General features: G+C 52.4%; 1 protein-coding gene across 1 annotated transcript in view; it reads right to left on the bottom strand.

Moving 5' to 3' along the window:
- METRNL (meteorin like, glial cell differentiation regulator) overlaps positions 1 to 19,902 on the bottom strand; it is a 22,689-nt gene extending 2,787 nt beyond the window's left edge. Inside the window, exons 1-2 of the mRNA XM_026051450.1 lie at positions 19,846 to 19,902; positions 14,527 to 14,915 (exon numbers count right to left, since the gene is read on the bottom strand). Of these exons, the coding sequence (XP_025907235.1) occupies positions 14,527 to 14,839 (313 nt within the window). The 5' untranslated portion in view covers positions 14,840 to 14,915; positions 19,846 to 19,902. The remainder of the gene's footprint in view (positions 1 to 14,526; positions 14,916 to 19,845) is intronic.
- Between the last annotated feature and the right edge of the window lie 10 nt (positions 19,903 to 19,912).

Genomic DNA, 19,912 nt, shown 5'->3' with positions numbered 1-19,912 from the left:
GCCCAGCAAAGACCCATCGAGTGCAAAGACCCATCAAGAGCAAGGCAAAGACCCATGAGCGCCCAGCAAAGACCCGGGTGCAAAGACCTATCAAGCGCGCAGCAAAGACCCATCGAGCACCCAGCAAAGATCTATCAAGCGCAAAGACCCCTCGAGCACCCAGTAAAGACCCATCAAGTGCAAAGGCCCATCGAGCGCCCAGCAAACACCCATCAAGTGTTCTGTTCTGCTGAGGTCAACAACAGCAACAGAGCTGAGCTCATGCTGGAGACCAGGCGAAGCATTTGAGCTACAGCTAATTTGATCGCGCTGTCTGTGATAAGCCCAAAAGATATCACCTCTTTTTTTTTTTTTTTTTTTTGCATCTTAACATCTGAAAATACTTAATTACAGATTCCCAAATAGCTACACCCTTCCTTTTCCCCCCGCCGCTTCCCTGAGTAGTTTATCCATCGCACATTTCAACCAGTCTAAACAAAACACAGCCGGTTCCTGCGACGGTCGCCTATCAGCCCTCCCTGTTACACAGCACAGGCCATTCTTTAACGCGAGACACAGCAAATCTCTGCTGTTTTCTAAGGTGCCAGAAAGGCAGTGATCCAGAAAGAAGGATTATTGAACCAAATCCACCAGATTTGCTCCAGTCAGATGATTAATACACAGTGTAACACGCTGTTTAATAGGATTAAGGCAAATGCAAAATGCACATTTCTGGGCAGAGGTATTTGGAGGAATAATTCCAAAAGTTTCCAAAGCTCCAGGAGAGGAGATGAGGAATGGACCAAATAGTTCTGCTAAATCATCTGATCAGCTGGACATTTCCCTTTATTCAGGCCTGAATGCCTCTACGGCCTTGAGGAACGAGTCAGCCTTCGCTGCCCTTCTCCCCCCACACCATTTCACTTCTTCATTCAGGGAAAATGGGAAATCGTATAATATTACGAGGAATATAGAGCTGGGACATAACTGGAATACTACAAAAAAAATCAGTCTAAAGATTTCAAGAAATTTTGATTAGTAACTGGAATAAATATTCAAGTGTCATTTAACAGCAAAGTTTTATCAGCTGTGTGATATCCCATGGGGAGTCATTTCATCCAGTCAAATTCCCAGGTTATATTCATTCCACTCTTCCCCTGCCCTCCCTCTGCCCAAACCAGGATGCAACTTAGAGCAACCAGACCTTGACAATAGAGGTGACCTGCAAACCTCCATGAGATCCACTTAGTTTTCACATGGACCTTCCAGAAGTTAAGCACAGCCACTGCAGTCCATAATCCTAGACTCCAAACTTCACATATTTTGTTCTGCAAAGATCTAATAATAAAAAAGGCATCCCAGTCTTTTAAGGCTGGTGAAAACAGTTTTAGTTTGGACCAGCCATCTCTATAGTTCAACTGGAAAATGGAGGAAGCAGCCTGACCAAGCCAATTCTGTTCTCAGGAGGAGCACAGGACCAGCAAAATACTTCAAGAGGTTGCTTCACGGACAGGGGCAGCAAACCTCTCCTGTGCAAGAACCACCACCCCTGCATCCGCAGAGGATCAAATAGATCTGACAAGCACAAAAACTCAGGTAAGCAAGCCCAGATGGAGAGCGACTCGTGAAGGACTCGTACTGCTGACAAAGTACCTGGACCATTAAAAAGCAAGTGGCACCTACTGCATCAGTGCACCCGAAGCTTCGCTCCTAGACAGCCTCATAAAAGAAATGAAATCCAAAGGCGGAGGCAATGCCCACACTTTGCTTTGAATTACAGCCATAACTGAATCTGGCTGTTTATGCCACGTGTTAGTAATTTTAGGGGCAGTTTGGCACTAATTCACTCTGGAGATTGGGAGGCAGATAATCTTCCTCGTCGCGAGGCCAAAATGACACGCACTCCAACTATGAAACAGAGACTAGCCTTGCTGATACCAAACTAGCAAGGAACCTGTTTTGCACTTGCAAGCAGCCTGTTTTGCAGGGGCAGGGCCATTGGGAGCCCATTCGGAGCCGCCGCACAGGCCCCGTGCCGGCGGCAGGAGCCCGGCACCGGCAGCGGCTCCGCGCTCGTCGGGCTCTCCCAGCCAAGGGCCCGGCCCACACCAGCGACATCAACGTCAGCCGCTCTAATTCCTTCAAACTCGATAAGCCAAAGACCCTTAATTCATGTGGCAGCAGGGGAGGGGAGGGAAAAAAAAAGGAAGAAAAAAAAAAAAAGAGAAAGGCAAGGTTTTATTGAGGGCCTCTAAAGCCCAGATGCCTACAACGCAACTACACAACTCGTGGCATAATGTCTGCATTGTGCCCTGGGCTGCGGACCCTCCCGGGAATGCCTTTGATGGATTCTGACAGGATCCTGACCTGAGGCAGCCCCTCCTGCCACCCGCTCCCCAACGGGGCCCTCTCCCCACCTCCTCGCAGAGGGGGATGTAATTACAGCACTGCTCACGGGCTAGCAGTCGTGTCCCAGCTGCTTGGAGCGATTTGCCCTCTGAACCTCCCGTTAGCGAGGAGGACATGGCGATACTAACAATAGACCACACTTGTTGGCCAACAGCTCCATGCAGCCCATTGCTGCTCCCGTCCGCAGGGAGGCAGAAACGCACAGGAGGACAGAGGGACACGTGCTGATGGACCACCCGGAGGAGATGCAAGCTGCCTTGAGCTCCAGGAGTCCCCAGGTGAGATACCAACACGGAGTACTGCAACACTCTTCCAGTACTCTTCCAACACCCTGCCAGGACTGGCGCTGGATTTAAGTGCAACTATAACACTGCAATGTAGCATGAGGCTCCTGACCAGCTGGAGAGCTGTGGAGAGGTGTACACCCACCTTGGAGCACCTGCAGACACAGCTCCGGGGCTTTCTCTGTTGCTGTGCTGCACTTCGTATGCAGCTTCTGGAAACAGGAGATGGGGGCTCTTTGGAGGGCCTAAGTCATGGTCTAGGAGGACACTATCCTGCAGGACACATTAAACCCACTCATGCCAGCTCTGACTGTAAACATCAATAAAACAGACAAATGGCCCTCATCTCCCTCTGTTTTTCCCTAATTCCGTCTTTTCCCTCATTTCTCTAAAGAAACATTTGTGTTTTTACAGATTTTACACAGGTGGAACGGGCTTCACCAGGGTCCAAACTGCCTTACCCCAGAACCCGCTTTCAACACCCAAGCAAGAAAAATCGCCCATCCTCACTGTATTTTGCTCATCTGCACAGCTAAGACGAAGACTAGGTGAGCCAGGCTGTGGGTCCTTACGCGCCACATCAAGGCCCCGTTGACTGAGCCAAAAGCACCTTCTCGCTTGGCCCTGCCGCGCCGCGTGGGCTGTGCTGAAGTCACAACATCACGGCTCGCAGAGCGGAGACAGGAAGAGAGGCACCCTTGAAGCAGAAGTGAAAACGTTTAACACAAAGTCATTGCAGAAAACCGCTTTACCGAGGAATGCCCTTTGGTTTTCTGCAGCAGCTTGCGTGCACGGGTGCGGTGTGGTGGATGGCGGGGGCGTGCGCCTCACGGCTCCTTTATTTGTGCTTCTAGCTTCCTGCAGCATATGGCACCCACACGTTAGTATTTCGGAACACCGCTTTGAAGAGCAACCTGACATCCTAAGCATTGAAAGGTACTCGTGAGGCCCAGCGAGGATTGGAGCACTTTTATAGGTTAGTCATAGGTTTTAAACAGTTGATTAAAATGACTCGTCCTTTCTTGCCAGCAGCTCAGCAGAAGGCATTCAGATAGGCCCTGGTCTTCTCCCAGAGCACGTTAGTTCAGCCTAAGCCGGTCTGTATTGCAACACCTCCAGCTGTGACAAAACATGGGGACAAAACAGACCTCGGTCTCCAGGATAAAAGCTTCTGGCCTGACGTCAGCCCTAGTTCATATGGAACAACAACAGCAAAAAAACCTTCAAACGCCTTTTAGCAGGTCTGCAATTGCAACTGTCCTGGAAAGAGCACCACAGGATGAGTCTCCTTCCTGGAAAAGCCAAGCACTGGCTTCCAGGAGCAGATTATAAAAAGAGAGATGTGGTTTCTCCAATGCTTGTTAATGTCTGTCTTTTTTTCTTCTTCTTCTTCGAGTCCTACGTAGAAATGACTAAGGCTCAACTGATTCCTAGTTCAGGATTTACGCAAGGGCCGGGGTTTTTGAACAAAGTCAAAAAAGTCATGCCCTTATCTTGCTTCCACTGAGTGGTACAGTAAACTCTTGTGATTGTTTCTAATTAAGTTTGTCCAGTTTGAATGAGGTGCCACTTCTGCCATGAAACAAACCTCTCCATTCACACCCCAAAGGAAAGGATCTGCTACTTCACCGTGAAGATGGGCAAGAACTCGATAACCACTGTGGTGTGCGAGGCAGCTCATGGCCATTCGGGATATGCTCTCAACTCTTCCCACGGCCTCAGAGCTCTTCCTGAGCGAGCCACAGCATCTCAGCTGCAGAACACGCACAGTGCCCGTGCTGAACCACCCCCGAGCACTACGCCAAGGCACCTGCCTGCCAACGCACCTTAAGTTTAAAGTGAACACACTAGGTGTGAGCTCACGGAACAGAGCTGCACCCCAACACCTGCATCATACCTGCAGCCACGCAAAGGGAGAAAACGGGCCCAGATGAAGCCGAGCATCTCACAGCTGGGCTGGAAGTCACTGACACCTAGTCACAGTGCACAGAGGAGCTCTCTCATCGCTCTTCTGTTTTACAAGGTTTTCCTGTCTTTGCATGGGATAGGATTACGCGGCTTTCTGCAAACACTGCACTTTTCCTAGCGTGTCAGTAGGAAAAGGCCGAGCCAGGGAGCAAACCCAAGAGCGGAGCTCGTGCTATTCCCAACCCCCTGGCTCCATAACCCTCGGATGCAGCTTCAGGGGGAGTGACTCTCAGACCAATAGGGTGTTAGTGCCGTGAATAACATACCAAGAGAGTTCAGTGCTTTTCTGAAGGCAGAAGAATTCATCCTCATCTTTGCTAGAAAGCTCATCTGAGCCCCCGAGCTGTCTGGAAAAGGCAGCTGAGAACAATCCGATCAGAAACAGGGATAAAAACCCTCAGACTCCTTCCCTCTGTAGCCAAAAGAGGCCCCGTATTAGGTGCAGAAGTACAAGACAGTGATTCAACAGCTGCACCAAAATCAGGATGCTGCAGCGGAGACTCCCTGGCTCCCTTCCCTGACACAGGGATACTGGTGATCTGAGGGCTATGGAGGAGAAAGCGTCCTTGCCGTAACTCATTTTTAACATCCACTTCAACTTGCTCATGCACACGGATTTCCAGAAGCGATTTGGAAAATACAGACTGTCCAGCCAGGAACAAATTAAACCTGCAAATAGGTTTAACAAAACGCAGACTTTCATTCGCTATGGCACAGATGGTGCCAAGAAAAATCGAGTCAATACCACTTCCTTCCTGCAAGAGAAAGAATAAAACAAGCCATGCTGTAAACCTCACCACCAGAGATGTGATGACCTTTGCATTCTGAGAAACATTAAAGCAAGAGACCATAAACCAAAAATTTATCTTTTCACGGAAATGTCTTTCAAGAGAGCGTTGAAGTCCTAAGCACCAAAGAGGACTGTTTATGTCAAGAGCCTGAGGGGCGGCCCGGAGCGCGGCGGGCCCCGAGCGCCATGTGGGCCTGGGCTCAGTGGCTCCGGGGCCCCAGAGCTGCAGAGCCGGCGGCTTCTGCCGTTCCCCGGCGCAGCCCCTTCCCGACCAGCGGGCTGAGAGGTCACCCCGCGGCACAAGCAGCCGTTTGTTTCAGAAGAAAAAGCGGAGCGGTTCCCATCGGGGCGGCGGCGCGGGCCTGCCGCGCACCTCCGGGCCCGCGCATAATTTGTGCCGAGCCAGGAGAAATCCTGAAAAGCGCCTTCTCTTCGAGGCACCTTTTGGCCAGCCCCACTCAGGAATGCTTCTTGCTCCGTCGGGAAAGAATAATGCTGCTTTTCAAACACCTTCTCCCTTTTCTTCCCTGCCTCCACCGCGCTCGGCCCCCTCGGTCGCTCCGCAGACCCGTCGCCCGGGGCCTGGGCTCCCACGGTGCCGGGACACACAGGGCCCTCGCCCAGGTGGGCAGCGATGGAAGGCTGGCCAGACCAGTGCAGCTCGGCAGAGTGCTCCTGGGTAGATCCCGTAAAAACCCTCCCTTATGGTGCCCAGAAGACCCATTGGATCATGTCCAAAAGGCCTCCCGAACAGGCCAAACCTCCAGTTAAGCTCCTTCGGCATGGAGAAGAGCTCCACGCTTACCAAGATCTCCCAAAAAATGGAGAGCTTAGCAAGGAAAACACATCTCTGCAAATCCATATTCCTGTACACCAAGGGAATGCCAGAAAACCAACCAAACCAGGCTATTTGTTTATCCCATGGACGAGGCCTCTCTCCTTCCTCCACCTTACCGCAGCCTCCCTGCAACATCACGGGGCCTGAGCGGGTGCAAGACACGGGGCTTTCACTGCTTGCCTCATGCCCTCCTGCAATTCCCTTGGGAAAGGATTTCTTTCCTGTCATAAGGAAAGCATCATGCCACATGCAGGGGAAGAGGAGGCACGGAGGAAGGCTTTGACGCACAGTGGATACAGCACTCAGGGCAGAAAATGGAAAACTAGTGGGTTTTTACAAGTGGCTGGGTAAAGTTAAACCCTGAGAGGGAAGCAATGACAGATCGGAGATTAAGCGAGTATTAAAACAAACCAAAAGTGTTTGCACGTGTGTCCACACGGACCCTTCTCCTTCCTGTTTCTAGAAATCGCCTTATTTTCAGGATATGGGAGATCTCGGAAGGAACAAGGCCAGTCTTCATTTTTAAACCATTTCTATATGATCCGCCCATTCCTGAAGAGGCCTGTGCGAGGGCCAGAGCTAACCCCGTGAGCCTCTGGATGCCTTTTTCTTTGCGTTAGGCTTCTCGCATTGGCTTGGGCCCAGCTGAAGCAGGTGTCAAGCCTCCAAAGCTCTGTGGGGACAGAGGCTCCTACCATACAGACGGAGTCACAGAATCCTTAAAGTTGGAAGGGACCTCCAGAGATCATCTAGTCCAACCCCCTGCACACACAGGGTCACCTAGAGCACGTGGCACAGGGCTGCGTCCAAGCGGGTTTGGGAGATCTCCAGAGAAGGAGACTCCACAACCCCCCTGGGCAGCCTGTTCCAGGGCTCCATCACCCTCACTGCCAAGATATGTCCAAGTCCTGTGGAACTTTTGGTGCTTCAGTTTGTGGCTGTTTCCTCTAGCTCTATCAGTGGCCACCACTGAAAAGAGCACAAGTGAGTAGCGAACCACGGGCACAGCCAACATTAGTAATCATTACCAAGCTTCCCAGTTTTGCTCTGGAAAGGACTCGGACAACTGAATTTCAGCCCCTCGATGCAGCATCGATACCAGTGGCAGGAGGAGCCAAGGTCCAAGTCCCATCTAGGAGTCATGGCTGGGCAGGAAGATACCTGAGGTGGTCCCAAGCCCGGTCACAGAAGCCACAAGAAGAAATAATCCTTGGAGAACTTGGAGTCAGCAGTAGAAGCTAATGCTGGATGACAGCAGGGTGTCCTCTGGCTGCGGCTCCCTTGATCGGATGTGAAGCAGACCAAGGCCCAACTTAGGATACCACTGAGCAGCCCTCAAGCGCGGCCTGCCCTGCTCCAAGGGTCTCTGCAACACCACAGCTTCCATAAGACAGGAGGGCTAGAGAGATCCTCTGCACATCACAGCCCTGATGCAGGAAAACTCCGGCCCTCGTTTCAGTGGGTTTCTCATTCCTCCAGGAAGAGGAGGAAGGGGGCGAGGAATGCCCATTCTCCCCGGCCTCCCCCCGGCCTCAGGAATGAGCAAACTAAACAGTTTTGTGGAGCCAGCACGCCGCGTTATTGAGGAGCGCGGAGCGACGGGGCTGGATGGCCCCACGGGAGCGTCTCCCGGCGCGCGGGATGGTCAGCGCGCAGCGGGGCCCAGCTGCCCGCGCAATCCACCTGAGCGCAGCCAAGGGTCTTCACGGCCACCCGAGCAAAAATAACCCGTTTTCTTGCGCCCCTCTCCCCCACAGCTGTGTATTTATCATCGCGGCTCCTTTGTCACCTCCCCAAACCAGAGCGCTGGCCCAGTGACCGTGAAGGACCACTGGGGTTAGGGGACTGCCCTCCAGCTCATTTCTGGGGGCAGAAAGGAGAGATTTATCCATCTGTTTTTATTTTTTTTAATAGCAGATGGCTTCTCCGTTTAACATTTTTGACCCAACTGAGCCTCCCCTTCCCCAAAATGTCACCCCGTGCTCAATTTAAGGACATGTAAGAAGCGCATGTGCGTAACCAGTGCCTGCAAAGTGCAGTGACATTATTTCAACCAAGCAGCAACCCCAAAACATTTTGCTTTCAAACTCTCCTTCCCCTGCCTGTAGTCAATCACTCACTGCAACTCTCGTCCACTTCAGGCATATTGATAATTAGAAATGGCTCCTAGTGCCTCAAAATAAATCCCACTCCACAGCCAGCACAATCCATTTAAATCATGAGCATGAACCCCCCCTTCAATGACAACCTTTCAAAAAAGAGCTTGTTAAAATGCACTTTTAAAAAAATACATATCGGTCTAGGGAATTTGGTTTATTCACCTGTATTCAGTTTTATAGCATTTTAGATATGAGGAAAAATACATAAAAGCGATACTAATAACATCCTCCCTGCAGAGAGGGTGGGCATACAAGAAAAACTTTCAGAAAACAAGGTGTCCTACAGCACTGGCCTAAAAATGGTCCCTCTTAAGGCCAGTAATTACAGGTGGGGTATTTTGAGCAACGGTGTTGCAAGCTGAGTTCTGGTAAATGGGCTTAAAACTTGTTGCTCTGTTGACCTTTTGGGGGGAAAAAAGAGAAAAATATATAAAGAAAGCATGAAAATCAAGAGGCAGCGTTTGGGCACCTCCCAGGCACCGCCAAGCCCCTGGCGAGGAGCAGATCCCGCGGGCTGCTCCGCGCTCACTGCGCCTCTCACAAGCGGCTGCGGCAGCGCTGCATGAACTCTGCTGCTCTCTGCAAATCAAAACCGACCACACTCGGCTTTATTTACTTTTTTCTCCCCCAATAACACAATGTCACCCCAAGAGGCACTGGGGCTTTATCGGGTGCACACGCGCGGATAGGGAGATCACCCGAATCCTTTCCCTGCTGTTGCGGGGAGGATACGCAGCCCCCGAACGGGAAAAGGGAGCGCCTGCCCGGGCACACAGGGTGCTCCCCTCTCTGTGACGTCCCGGGCGCTTGCAATGACTCGAGCAGAACCTGGCCAAAGCGTAAGGGGCGCAGGGACTTTCAGTTTAAGTGTTTCAAGAGCCTCTTTCCGTCACCCCTTGTGCTTGCACTGGCGATAACGGAACGGGTCTGCTCGCTGCGGAGGCCCTGGTGCCAGCCACGATTTCCTGCTCCCTGCGCAGAGCAAGGCTGCGTCAGCAAGAAGTGAAAATGCCCCAGCACATCTGCTGCTCTGGACCACACTGATTAGCAGCACATTCGGCCCCCAGCGAAACAAAACCCAAGCTGGGCACTGGCAGCAGCCTGAGGGAAGCGGGACATTGGAGCTGGAATGACAACCCCATTAGGGACAACAGCCCAGAGATAAGGCAGATTGGTGCCCCACAACCCCCGCGCCAAGAGGAGGGCAGCAGTTGGAAGAGGTGCTTCAGAAAGCAGCTGGGGAGGAGAAAGGCTGGCTCAGCCCACACGCTCAGGGGTTTTCTTCATTTCCAACCCCAGTTTTCCCAGGCCAGTGAATTAGCTGCGTACAGGAAATAGCTAGATACTGTTCTTAATTAGTTAGCTGGATTTTTCCAGTTTTGCAGATAGCCAAGTGAGTGTTTTACCTCCTATCTATAAATATGCTCAGCCAGGTACCCAGCATTAATAAGGAAAACTAAGAAAACAGTTACCTGAAGCTGCACTAAGTGGGGCGATGCCATCAAGATAAAGGGACATTTTCTGTTAAAATTTGACTTCTTTACCACACAAATGCAGGTGGGTAAGGAAAGTGCTCGGAATTGAGCTCCTGGGCTCTTGCACCCAAATTATAGACCTCCACATAAATCTGGGGACACAAATTATAGAGCTCACATAAAATTAGATCCACAGGTGGGTGACGTTCCTCAAACACAGACTTTGGATAAAGAAACAAAGTGGTTTCAAGGGGGGAAGATGTACCCTCTTTTCCAAAAAAAGAGGTCAAACCTGCAAATTGCTTTTGCCGACTAGCTGAGCAGGAGCTGAAGTTGTGGAAAAACAAACTGCTCTGTACAGAGCTTCATACTACAGAGCTTGGAGGAGCTATAGGGCCAAAGAGGGCTCTTGCCAAAACCCCTGCCTCGCTGCCAGCATCAGAGGGATCCACGGTGGTTTTTTCCAGCGCAAGCAGAAAAGATTAAAATCAACAGAGTTCACCAACCGAAACGAGTTCTGCTGCTTCTTGAATGGCCTCTGGCCAAAACATCACAGTGCTTCAATTCTTCAGTTGGGCAAACACCAAGGCTTGGAGCCTTACCCAAAACACGAGCTGAAGTTAATGGGCCATCAGTGTAAACGGGAATTACACAGGGGTCCAATCCAAAACCTAATCTGCAGTCAAAAGCATTTTCAGTCACCCATTGCTTTGGACATGCAGAGGAGAAGGAACCCACCAAGATGCCCCTTGCCCTGGTGAGCCTTGTGGCAGTCGGATGCCTTGCAGAAACGAGACAACTGCTGCAGGGCCCTTCTCCTTGCTGCTGTGCCCAGGTCAAGCGCTGCAGCCCACAGCAGCTCCACGGGGCAGGGGGAACCCAACCACCACGACCCAAACTGGGGGTCCTGACACGCAGCACGAGCAGCACCAGCCTCTTTCACCACCGTGACACCTCGTGAGGTGGGAGACCAACACAGGAGACCTCTCTCGTAGGGGAACCTGTATATCAAAGCTGGGTAGATCTAGCAAATCCTCTGGAGATCAACTCACTCTCATCCAACGCTGTTCTCCTCTTACTCAGAAGTGCATTTTTCCCTCCAAACAGTGGCAGAATGGTAGCCAGGAAAACAAGACATTTCACACTCCAAACCCCCCTGCACCAAACATGAACCTGGCTGAAACCATCGGGATCCAACAGGTACTCCCTGAAGCTGGGAAACCTTCAGGAACACAGTGAGTAACCCCAACCCAGAGCCAAGAAAGGGTTAAACCCCCAAATTCAGAAGCAGCATAAGGTACCCTGTGTTGGTCTGCCTTCAAGAGAAGGTGGGAAGGCCTATTCCAAACCTGCGTGCATTTTCTCCCTGGATTATTTGCTCTGCTCTGATTAAGTGGGAAAGAATGACTGTAAACTAATAAAACTTGAGGTTTTCTAATTAAACCACAGGCAGCGCGCCAAGCATCGCCGATTCACAGATGCGCCCTGCCACGCCGGGGCTGCGGGGACGCAGCAGGGCATTAAAGCACTGGAGAGATGACTAGTCCTCTTTCATCAGATCTGGGGTGCCGCGTGAGGCAGTGCGAGCAGGCGCGAGGGCAGAGCGCAGGAATTATCACCAGGAAACAAACACACTGTTTGGGGAAACGCAGGCAAAACTGGGCCCGGATCTTGCCCGGGAAAGGCGTGCCCGAGCCCCGCACCTGCGCCTTGCACGATAGACCCTTCGCTACAGGAAAAGCAAAATGAAAAACACAGGGCCATGCTTGTGATGTGCAGCAGCACCTGAGCTCTTCAGCGCGCTCCTGGCGCGCCGAGCTCCGTCACTGCCGCTCGGGGAGCAGCAGGCTCGCTCTTCACCTTTACAACAGCCAAAAACGCCACGAGCCAAAGCCGCCACCGAGGGACACGTATTCTTGGACCTTACAGAATCTTCAAGGTTTTCACCTCCTTTAAGGTCGATGTTTGCCTCTGGCTCAAGCCTCCTCTCCCATGCAGAGGCTACGAGCGATTTCAGTCCATCGATGGTGAACTTCCTCTCCCAACAGGCACAGTTCAGCAAAGGACATTTAGCCGGAGGTTTTGCAGCAAAGCTAGAGGCAGCTATAGAGGAACAGAGGTCCAGGAGCTATGAAGAGCCCCAAATATATTGCTCCCTACAAGTCTCACAAGGCAGCTACTTGGCAGTTTCCCCAGACATATAGATATTTATAGGAGGATAAAAGTGCTCATCTGAGCAGCAGGAAGAGGCACATGGGGCATTTGCATTGTGTTTTCACTCCCCTAACTCTGCGCTCCCGGGGTCAGGGGCTTGAAAAGCTGGCAAGAGAAACCACTCAAAATGCAACTGAGAACCCCAGCTGAGTCGGAAGGACCTGCCAGGGGGCTACTAAAAAGCCACCTTTGTCCAACGGGGACCCTTGGAGCATGGAGGAGATAACCCAGAACGCTGCTTTAAAGGCAGTGCCGAAAGTCAGACTGTGTCTCGTACAGCTGAAAATAAGGCAGGCCTAGGAAAAGCGATTCAATGTGCCTATCAGGGAGGAAGGCTGTAACTGGATTCAGTCCTCGGTTTAGCTTCTGGACCGTCCCCGCAGAAAACTCCCATCAGCTTTTCGAAATCTCCAGGGTTTTCTGCGGAGCGGAGAGGACGAAGCTGTGAGAAGGCAGCCGCCTGCGCCGGGCTGCAGCGAAACCACCGCGACTGCCAAACCAAAACCAGCACCGGCGGCTGCCGCTTCTCACATATTACTTTTACCTATAGGTAAAAGCACGTAAAAACTACAGGATTTTTCTTGCTAAGTTTATTATTTGCTTATCTCTAGCTTGCCAATGTCTCACATCTGCACAGCCTATCAAGAAGCGAAGCCCTGAAGCTGGGAACATTTTCCAAATGACCAATTAAGTATTTAGTGGCTTCGGCAGTGGAATTTCACTGTGTGGAATTTCATCTTTGCAGAAATGATGTGGCTGCAAAGGCGGCTCTGCAGCAGGTACCCGGCTTCCCCTGCAGTTCTTGCACTGCTCAGTGGCACAGAAAGCCACTTCACATGCACAAACCTGGCACCAAGCTACAGGTTGCCCACATGGCATGGGCAAAGAGGGCAACTTAAATAATTATGTTTATAAATACATATTTTTGCTGTTTTTTTTTTTTTTTGGTTTAATTTTTTTTTTTTTTTGGTTTAAACACGCCATCTATCAGCTCTTGGGGTTACTGCAGCAGCTCTCTGCCACCTCGTGCCTCACTGGACTAAGAGGCTACGATGGTAGAGTCAGGAGTGCCAGCAATGCTGGACAGGGCAGGGTGCCCAGGGCCCTGCTGCCCAAGGGGACCGAGGAAGCAGAGAGATGGGGACAGACGCTCTGTAATGAGTTATTTAATTTAAAGAAAAAAAATGGGAGGTGCAAGGCCTCCCAAAGCCTAGCACTGTTTAATGAGCCACGGCACTGATGGGGTGCCACATTTAAAGCATGGGTGCCGTGGGGTCCGGGTGCTGCCGCTCGGGCTCGGCGCCGGCTGCGTCTCACCACAGGCAATGCCAATGCCAGGAAGCCTCCGTGCCCTCACTGCAACACGGCCTTGTGCCCCCGATGTGGCACAGCTTTGTGCCCCCGCTGCCACTGCAGGAGAAGCCGGGCTGCCACCACCGCCTAAGAAACCTCAACTCTAAACCTCTCTGGTGTTTTGGGACACAATAACCTAGAGCGAGGCCACGGGGAAGATCTGCCCTGCCAGCACGGAGGGACACAAGTCACCAGCAATGCTGCAGGACAAGTGGCATCCACTGGGACATTTCTAGGTAGGCTGGACCCATTCCCTCCCATCTACCGCTACTAACACTAGTTTCTCTTCTCCTCAAACCCTCTAGTTGAGTAGCATAATTAAATTACACCCCAAGCAATTGTGCCCCTAAGGTATTTAGTACTGAGATTTTCCAGGCTTGGCAGATCTCTTTCAGCTCAGCTCTTCCTCCTTCCTACAAATCCCTGGTTGGGCTAAAAGTCCTTCCTACAGAACTTGCCTCTCACAACGGCTGGGAGAGGAGAGGACGGCAGCACAATAAAAGCAGGGTTACGGTACCGGGGAGGTCAGCCCAGCACTGCAGCACGCAGCGGGCAGAGCTGCGGAAGGAACACACCATTTTCCTTGCTAAAAACACAATAATTAGGTCAGCAAGTGGCTGTACTTGCAGGGGAGAGAGGAGAAAAAAAAAGCACCCATAGAAAAGGAGTTCCTCCTTGTTTAGATGTTTATTATTCAAAACATGCAGCGGGGGCTTAAAAACAGAGTTAAAAAGTAGTTAGGAACAGTGAGAGCAGGACTCGGAGCCCAGTTCACTGCAGGGCAAAGGCAGCTCCAGCGGCTGCCCTGGGCCCCAGGCGGGTGTGGGGGGAAATCGCTCCCGACGTCGCCCTTAAATCCTCTGGGATTCCACCTGTTCCGCCCATGTCACCAGCTTCCCATTTAAAAAACCCAATTCTTTGTAATAGCTTTTTTATAGACTATGTCCCTAAAAGCACATGAAATCCAGACCCAACCACTTTCCCCACCAACTCACCCTGCCACCTGTTGCAGATCCAACACAGTACCCAAAGACACGACCGATATCCCCCAACTCACCAGAAACTGTGTGCAAATCGGATGCTATCCCCTTGCTCATCAGCTCGTACTGGAAGCCTGTGATCTTCCTGCTAATGTCCTGCTGAGGGGTAGCCTCAACAAACAGCCCCCCCTGGTCATAGCCAAAGCAATAGACTTTTCTGGGGCTGCGATCTCCATCTCGGACCAAGAGTTTCAGTTCTCCAGTTTTTTCCAAATAAATATTTGCTCCTGCAGAGTCCTTGAAGGGCTTTATGCAAACAGTCAAATGCTTGAATGAGGCAGGTGAAGTGTTGGGGCGCAGGTTGACGATGAGTGCTCCCGTGGGATACATCCACTCAATGGACCCTTCTGAACAGCGGAGGTAGACCTGTTCAACGTCCTTCTTGTGCGACTCGTGAGTTAAGCCACTGCGGAAAGAAAGAAAGGGAAGTCAGGAAAGCTACAGAGCTACTTAGGCCACTGCCATAACCTCAGACCTTCAAAGGGCCACATCAGCAAATGCAGAGAAATTTATGGCATTGGGAGTGCAGCGAGCTCAGCAGCGCTTGTTCTCTTGCAAGACTCCAACCTTAATAGTGCGGGACAATGTTAAACCGTCTCCCAAAAGAGAAAGTTAAACCACTAGTAATTGACTTCAAAAGTAAATAGGAGGGAAGCACAGCATCAAAAGCAGTTCAATTACTGAAGCCTGCGCTGCGCCGCGGCGGGTGACGTGGCAGAGGGCTGCCCTGCCGTCCTGCAGCACGTTCGCCAGCTCCGCGGACCCGACTCCACCTTCTCCCGAGCGCTTTGTTCCCCTTCCAAGTCTATATTCCCAGTGGTTCTGAAACTGGGAGGGAGGCCAAGCTCAGTGTGTGGATCGGCGCAAAGGGATGCCCCGCTGGGCAGCCTGGATCCCCACAGAAGAAAGAGGATGTTGCCCTCTCCAGCCAGAGCTGGGGGAGCATTGGATTTTGCTCCTGTCCTTGGTGGATGTCCCATCTTCTGCCATCTCACCCCAGTATGAGGTTTAAACCGAGCTAACCATTTCAGTCCCCAGCTTTGAGGGGTTATGAGCAGGCACACAGCAGAGAGCAGACACGTGGCCAGTTACTCTGGCATTGCCGCGACCACGCAAACCACCACCCTCCAGGGTCACCTTCAGTGTCGTGTCCTCTCTCACAAAAGCTGGCACCACTGCAAAACATTAACACCTCAACAGCCATTTCAAGGACCAGTGATCACAGAGATGGGACAGGAGGGCAACACAGAGACATCAAGGTCAACTGCTGGCCCAAGAGGAACAAACTGCTGTGCCCAAGACTGGTGAACCCCACAACTACCTTGGCCACAGCCTGCACTGATGACAATTCTGAGCAACACTTGCTATGCGTCCCCAGTAGTGGTTCCAGCCTCATGGGTTCTTCTACCTAGAGCAAACTTAAAGCACTAATATGACCCTTCACTTAAAAGAAAGCATTGCGGGAAGCCTGGTTTATTGGTTTAGACCATTAGTCAAAAATCTCTTGGTCTGGTCACAAACCGCGTAGGGGAGTGCGAGTAAATCACTTCCCCACCCAGGGGAGTTTGCTCTCCTCATCCCACGGGCTCGGTGCACTTTGTCTCAAGCCATGGGAACCTCATCTTGTGCCTGTAGAGCAGCACCCAACTGGAGACCCTCGACGCAGCTCCTGCCTCTGCTTTGCACACTCAGGACAAGCGTCACGGAATTCCCATTACGCACAGAGGTACCAAGGCAAGGGGAAAAAAACCTAAAATGGATTAAGTGACTTGTCTAAGGTTACACAGGAAATCTGTGGCAAAGACAGAACATATTTTAGTCCAGTGCAAGTAACGACATCAAGCTCTGGTTTCTCATCAGAAACCTCCAAACACACAATTCCCCACCTCAAAGATACATTCAGGTGCTGAACAGGTTTTAAATCCAAGTCAGCATTTAGAAAGTAACAAGAATCCATGTAGAAGAAGGAAAAAAATACCCAAAGCAACATATGGTTTGCATTTACTGCTGACGTGACTCATTATTCTGAGTGTCAGGGTGACCCACTTGATAGAGGTTACACGAGGAAGCTCAGGGAGAAAAAAAAGAGTCGTATTTAATAATAATGGTGCCTGCCAACATGTGCTTTTGAATAATCTTGAAAGCCACATCAAGAGCCCAGATGAGGAGAAAAGGAGGACAAGTCTTTGACCTCTAGTCTCTTGCCCTCGCATCCAGTAGTGCTTGACACGTCCAGGAAACGCGACTTTCCGCGGGGCAGTTGGAGCTGCCTGTAGAGCTGCTTGTGGCGCCGGCCCCGACGCAGCAGGCGATGCCACGCGCGCCGGCGCAGCCCGCTCAGCTGCAGCGGCGCGTAATGCCCAGACCACTGCACCCCTGCGTGCCGGGACACGGGACACTGTGACGCGGGGACACCGGGCGGCCAGGTGCACCCGGCAGCCCCAGCGTCGGGCAGAAGGGAGGGACCAGCAAAGCTCCCCACGCCCGCAGCGACTCCCGTTTGTTTCATCCAGACGCTCGTGCTGCTCAAGCAAAAAACAGGGCGGACTCCGAAATTACCTTCTGCAGCCAATTAAGTTCCACAGGTGCAGGGTGATGCCTCAGACAGACGCAGGAGCACCCGTGCCCGTGCACATTAAGCCTGTTAATGACGGGTGACTCAGACGCCAAGCAGATTTCCAAATGAGCTGTGTTACTCAAGAGCCACCACCTCGTGCAGCAGGACCTGTCACTTTGCTCAACATCAATATGACACCTGTCACTGTGCTGAAAGGTGGTTCAACGTTGTGCTTAATTCTCCCTGGCCGGTCATACGACACGGCACATCCGCAGGGTAAGGGAGGACAAAGAGCCCCTTTTTTGTTGTTTTTGCAAGCTCATCCAAGGGTTTGGGTTTTCTTTTTACTACATGGCAAAGAGCAGATGTTTTATGGTTACAGGGATGGATGAGCCACCTTTCTGACTTGCATCTCGAACAAGCACCACTTCCTCCAAGTGATGCTGGGAATGTCCCGGCCGCGGCCTCTCGCTCTCCTCCTTTCCCAGTTTCTTCCTTCCGCTCTGCTCGTGAAGGAAGCTGCTCTGCTGCAAGGTGCAACCAGGGTCGTGCAAAGAGGCAAAAGGTGATGCAGGGATTGTTGGGAAGAACACTGCTCTCTACTTTAGCTCTTATTTCAGATGCTGTCAAAAGCCCTGGAAGCTCCCATCGCTCGCCAGGTCCACAGAGAACTTCGCCTCCTACCCTGGGGGAGATCTGCCTAAGGATGGCTGTCTAGAGAGCAACAACACTGCCCTGGCCAAACCTAGTGCTGCAGAGGGCAAGAGCCACGGCAGAGCAGAGCTGCCACCTGCTACTCTTCTCGGGAGACAGGGAGGAAATGGAGAAGGAAAGGAGCACTTTCTCTCGGTTCCAACCTGGCAAGCAGAGGGATAATGTGATCCATGGAAGATCACAGCCCAGAGCAGACCCCATGGAGAAGCCAGGGACTTTCACTCCTGCAGCCTTTACCAAAAGGCATGACAGCCTCCTGCAGAAGACCCTCTGGCTCAGAGCATCCAGAGGCCACTGAACTGCAGAACCTGGAGCTGCAGCAAGAGCCATGCAGGCGCCCAGGCAGGCTTCTGCTTTCTTCTGGACATGCTCTTCTGGATGTTCTCTCTCAAGCTCTTTATTAAGGTGCTGCTCTAGCCCAGCACCTGCTCCACTGCAGGTGTCGAGCTGGGCACTGCATCAGCTTTCCCAGCGATGCTCATAGGGCTCCTCATGAAGCTCTTCATACCAGCAAGGGATGGGAACTGGGCAGTTCTCCACAAGCTAATGGGGGAAAAAAAGCTTTATAAGCAGAACATTTTACTTTTAAGACCATTATTTTGATATATATATGTAAATGAAGGTGAGAAAGCACCTTCAGGCTTTCTATAGGAGATGTTAGACTCACAAATCTGCCTGCACCTGGCAACCTGCAACTTTTCTGTGGGGGGAAAAGGATTAGATGTTGGCATTTAAGTTCAGAGGCTTTTCAAGCAGTTAAGATTTAAAAAAATAAATAAATAAAACAACTTAAGAGTTTTTTTTATGTGAAATACAAAGTTTTCTGGTCCATACAGCTGCTTAACCTGCACTTGAATATTTAATTAGATGCTATTTGTTGGTAGGAGGAAGTACTGTTTCTTATTTGTGTTTTTTTTTTTAACTCATTTATTAGCAACAAGCAGACAAGAGTCAATGGCCTTAGGACTCTCTGGCAGCCCCCATGTGCCAGCAGCAAGGGCAGAGGCGGCCAGCTCTGCTCCAGGCTCTCGGGCTCCCGGAGCAGCCTCCGTGCGGCACGGCATCTCCCCGAGCTGCCACCGTCCGTGCCTGGCTCCGGGGCGCAGGGCAAGGCCGGGACACTGCGGCGGGTGCCCGGCCACACTGCAGCTCTCAGGGCTGCTGAAGCAGAACAGCACAGCGAGGAGCCGGCTCCAGAGCTAAGAGGCTCTGTCCACCGTCCATGGGGAACATATTCACCTCCAAAGGCAGCCATGGGAATCATCTGTGCGGGAATTGTTCAAGAGTCACCAAAAAAAGTTCAGCGAGGGGGGGGAAAAAAAAAAAAGAAGGAAAGAAGGAAAAAAAGAAAGAAAAAAAGCAAATACCAAGCATCTGCTCTCGGCGCTGTCACACGTAGGAAATTATCGCGCTCAAAGCCAGCCCAGCTGTTTCTCCACTAAGAGTTTTCCCTGCTCCAAGGCGTCCCGCTGCTCCAAGCGGGTCTGACTCCTCCGCTAACGGAGCGCAGGTTCGGCCGCACGGGAGGCAGAACCGCCGCCGCCTCCGGGACGTTTCGCGGCCGCTGCAAGCGCCACCCGGAGCCCGCGGGGCGGCAGAGCGGCTCCCGGGCCGCGCGCGCCCGCTGCGCGTCCCGCCGGCCCTTAACGGGGAGATAACGCGGGAGATGAAACGCTCGGGACCGGCGCAGCGTTCGCAATGAGACTCAGGCGGGAGCGGAGCCGCGGGGCCGGACCCGCCGGCAGCGAGCGGCCGCGGCCCGAGGAGGAGGACAGAGGATGGAGGAGGGGGATGGAGGAGGATGGAGCAGAGTGGAGGATGGAGGAGCAGGATGCAGCAGGGTGGCCTCACGCCGGGCGCGCTGGGGCGGCCGCAGGTGCCGCGCGTCCCGCGGAGCCGCCACTGCCCCGGGCCGGGCGCGGCGACCACGGTGGCGGGCAGAAAGTTCTGCGCGGCCACGGCGCCGCCCTCCCCTCCTCCTCCTCCTCCTCCTCCTCCTCGGCCCCCTGCTGCGCAGCCCCCGAGCCGCGCGGAGGGCCGAGCGGCGCGGCGCGGGGCTCCCTACCTGCCCTTCCAGTTGCAGAGGTCGCTGGAGTACTGCGCCGCGGCGCCGCCGCCCAGCAGCGGCACCA

The sequence above is a fragment of the Nothoprocta perdicaria genome, unplaced genomic scaffold (assembly GCF_003342845.1).
Source record: "Nothoprocta perdicaria isolate Ctin4 unplaced genomic scaffold, notPer1 scaffold_75, whole genome shotgun sequence".
NCBI classification, from domain to species: Eukaryota; Metazoa; Chordata; class Aves; order Tinamiformes; family Tinamidae; genus Nothoprocta; species Nothoprocta perdicaria.
This window is presented reverse-complemented; position numbering and strand designations above follow the sequence as displayed.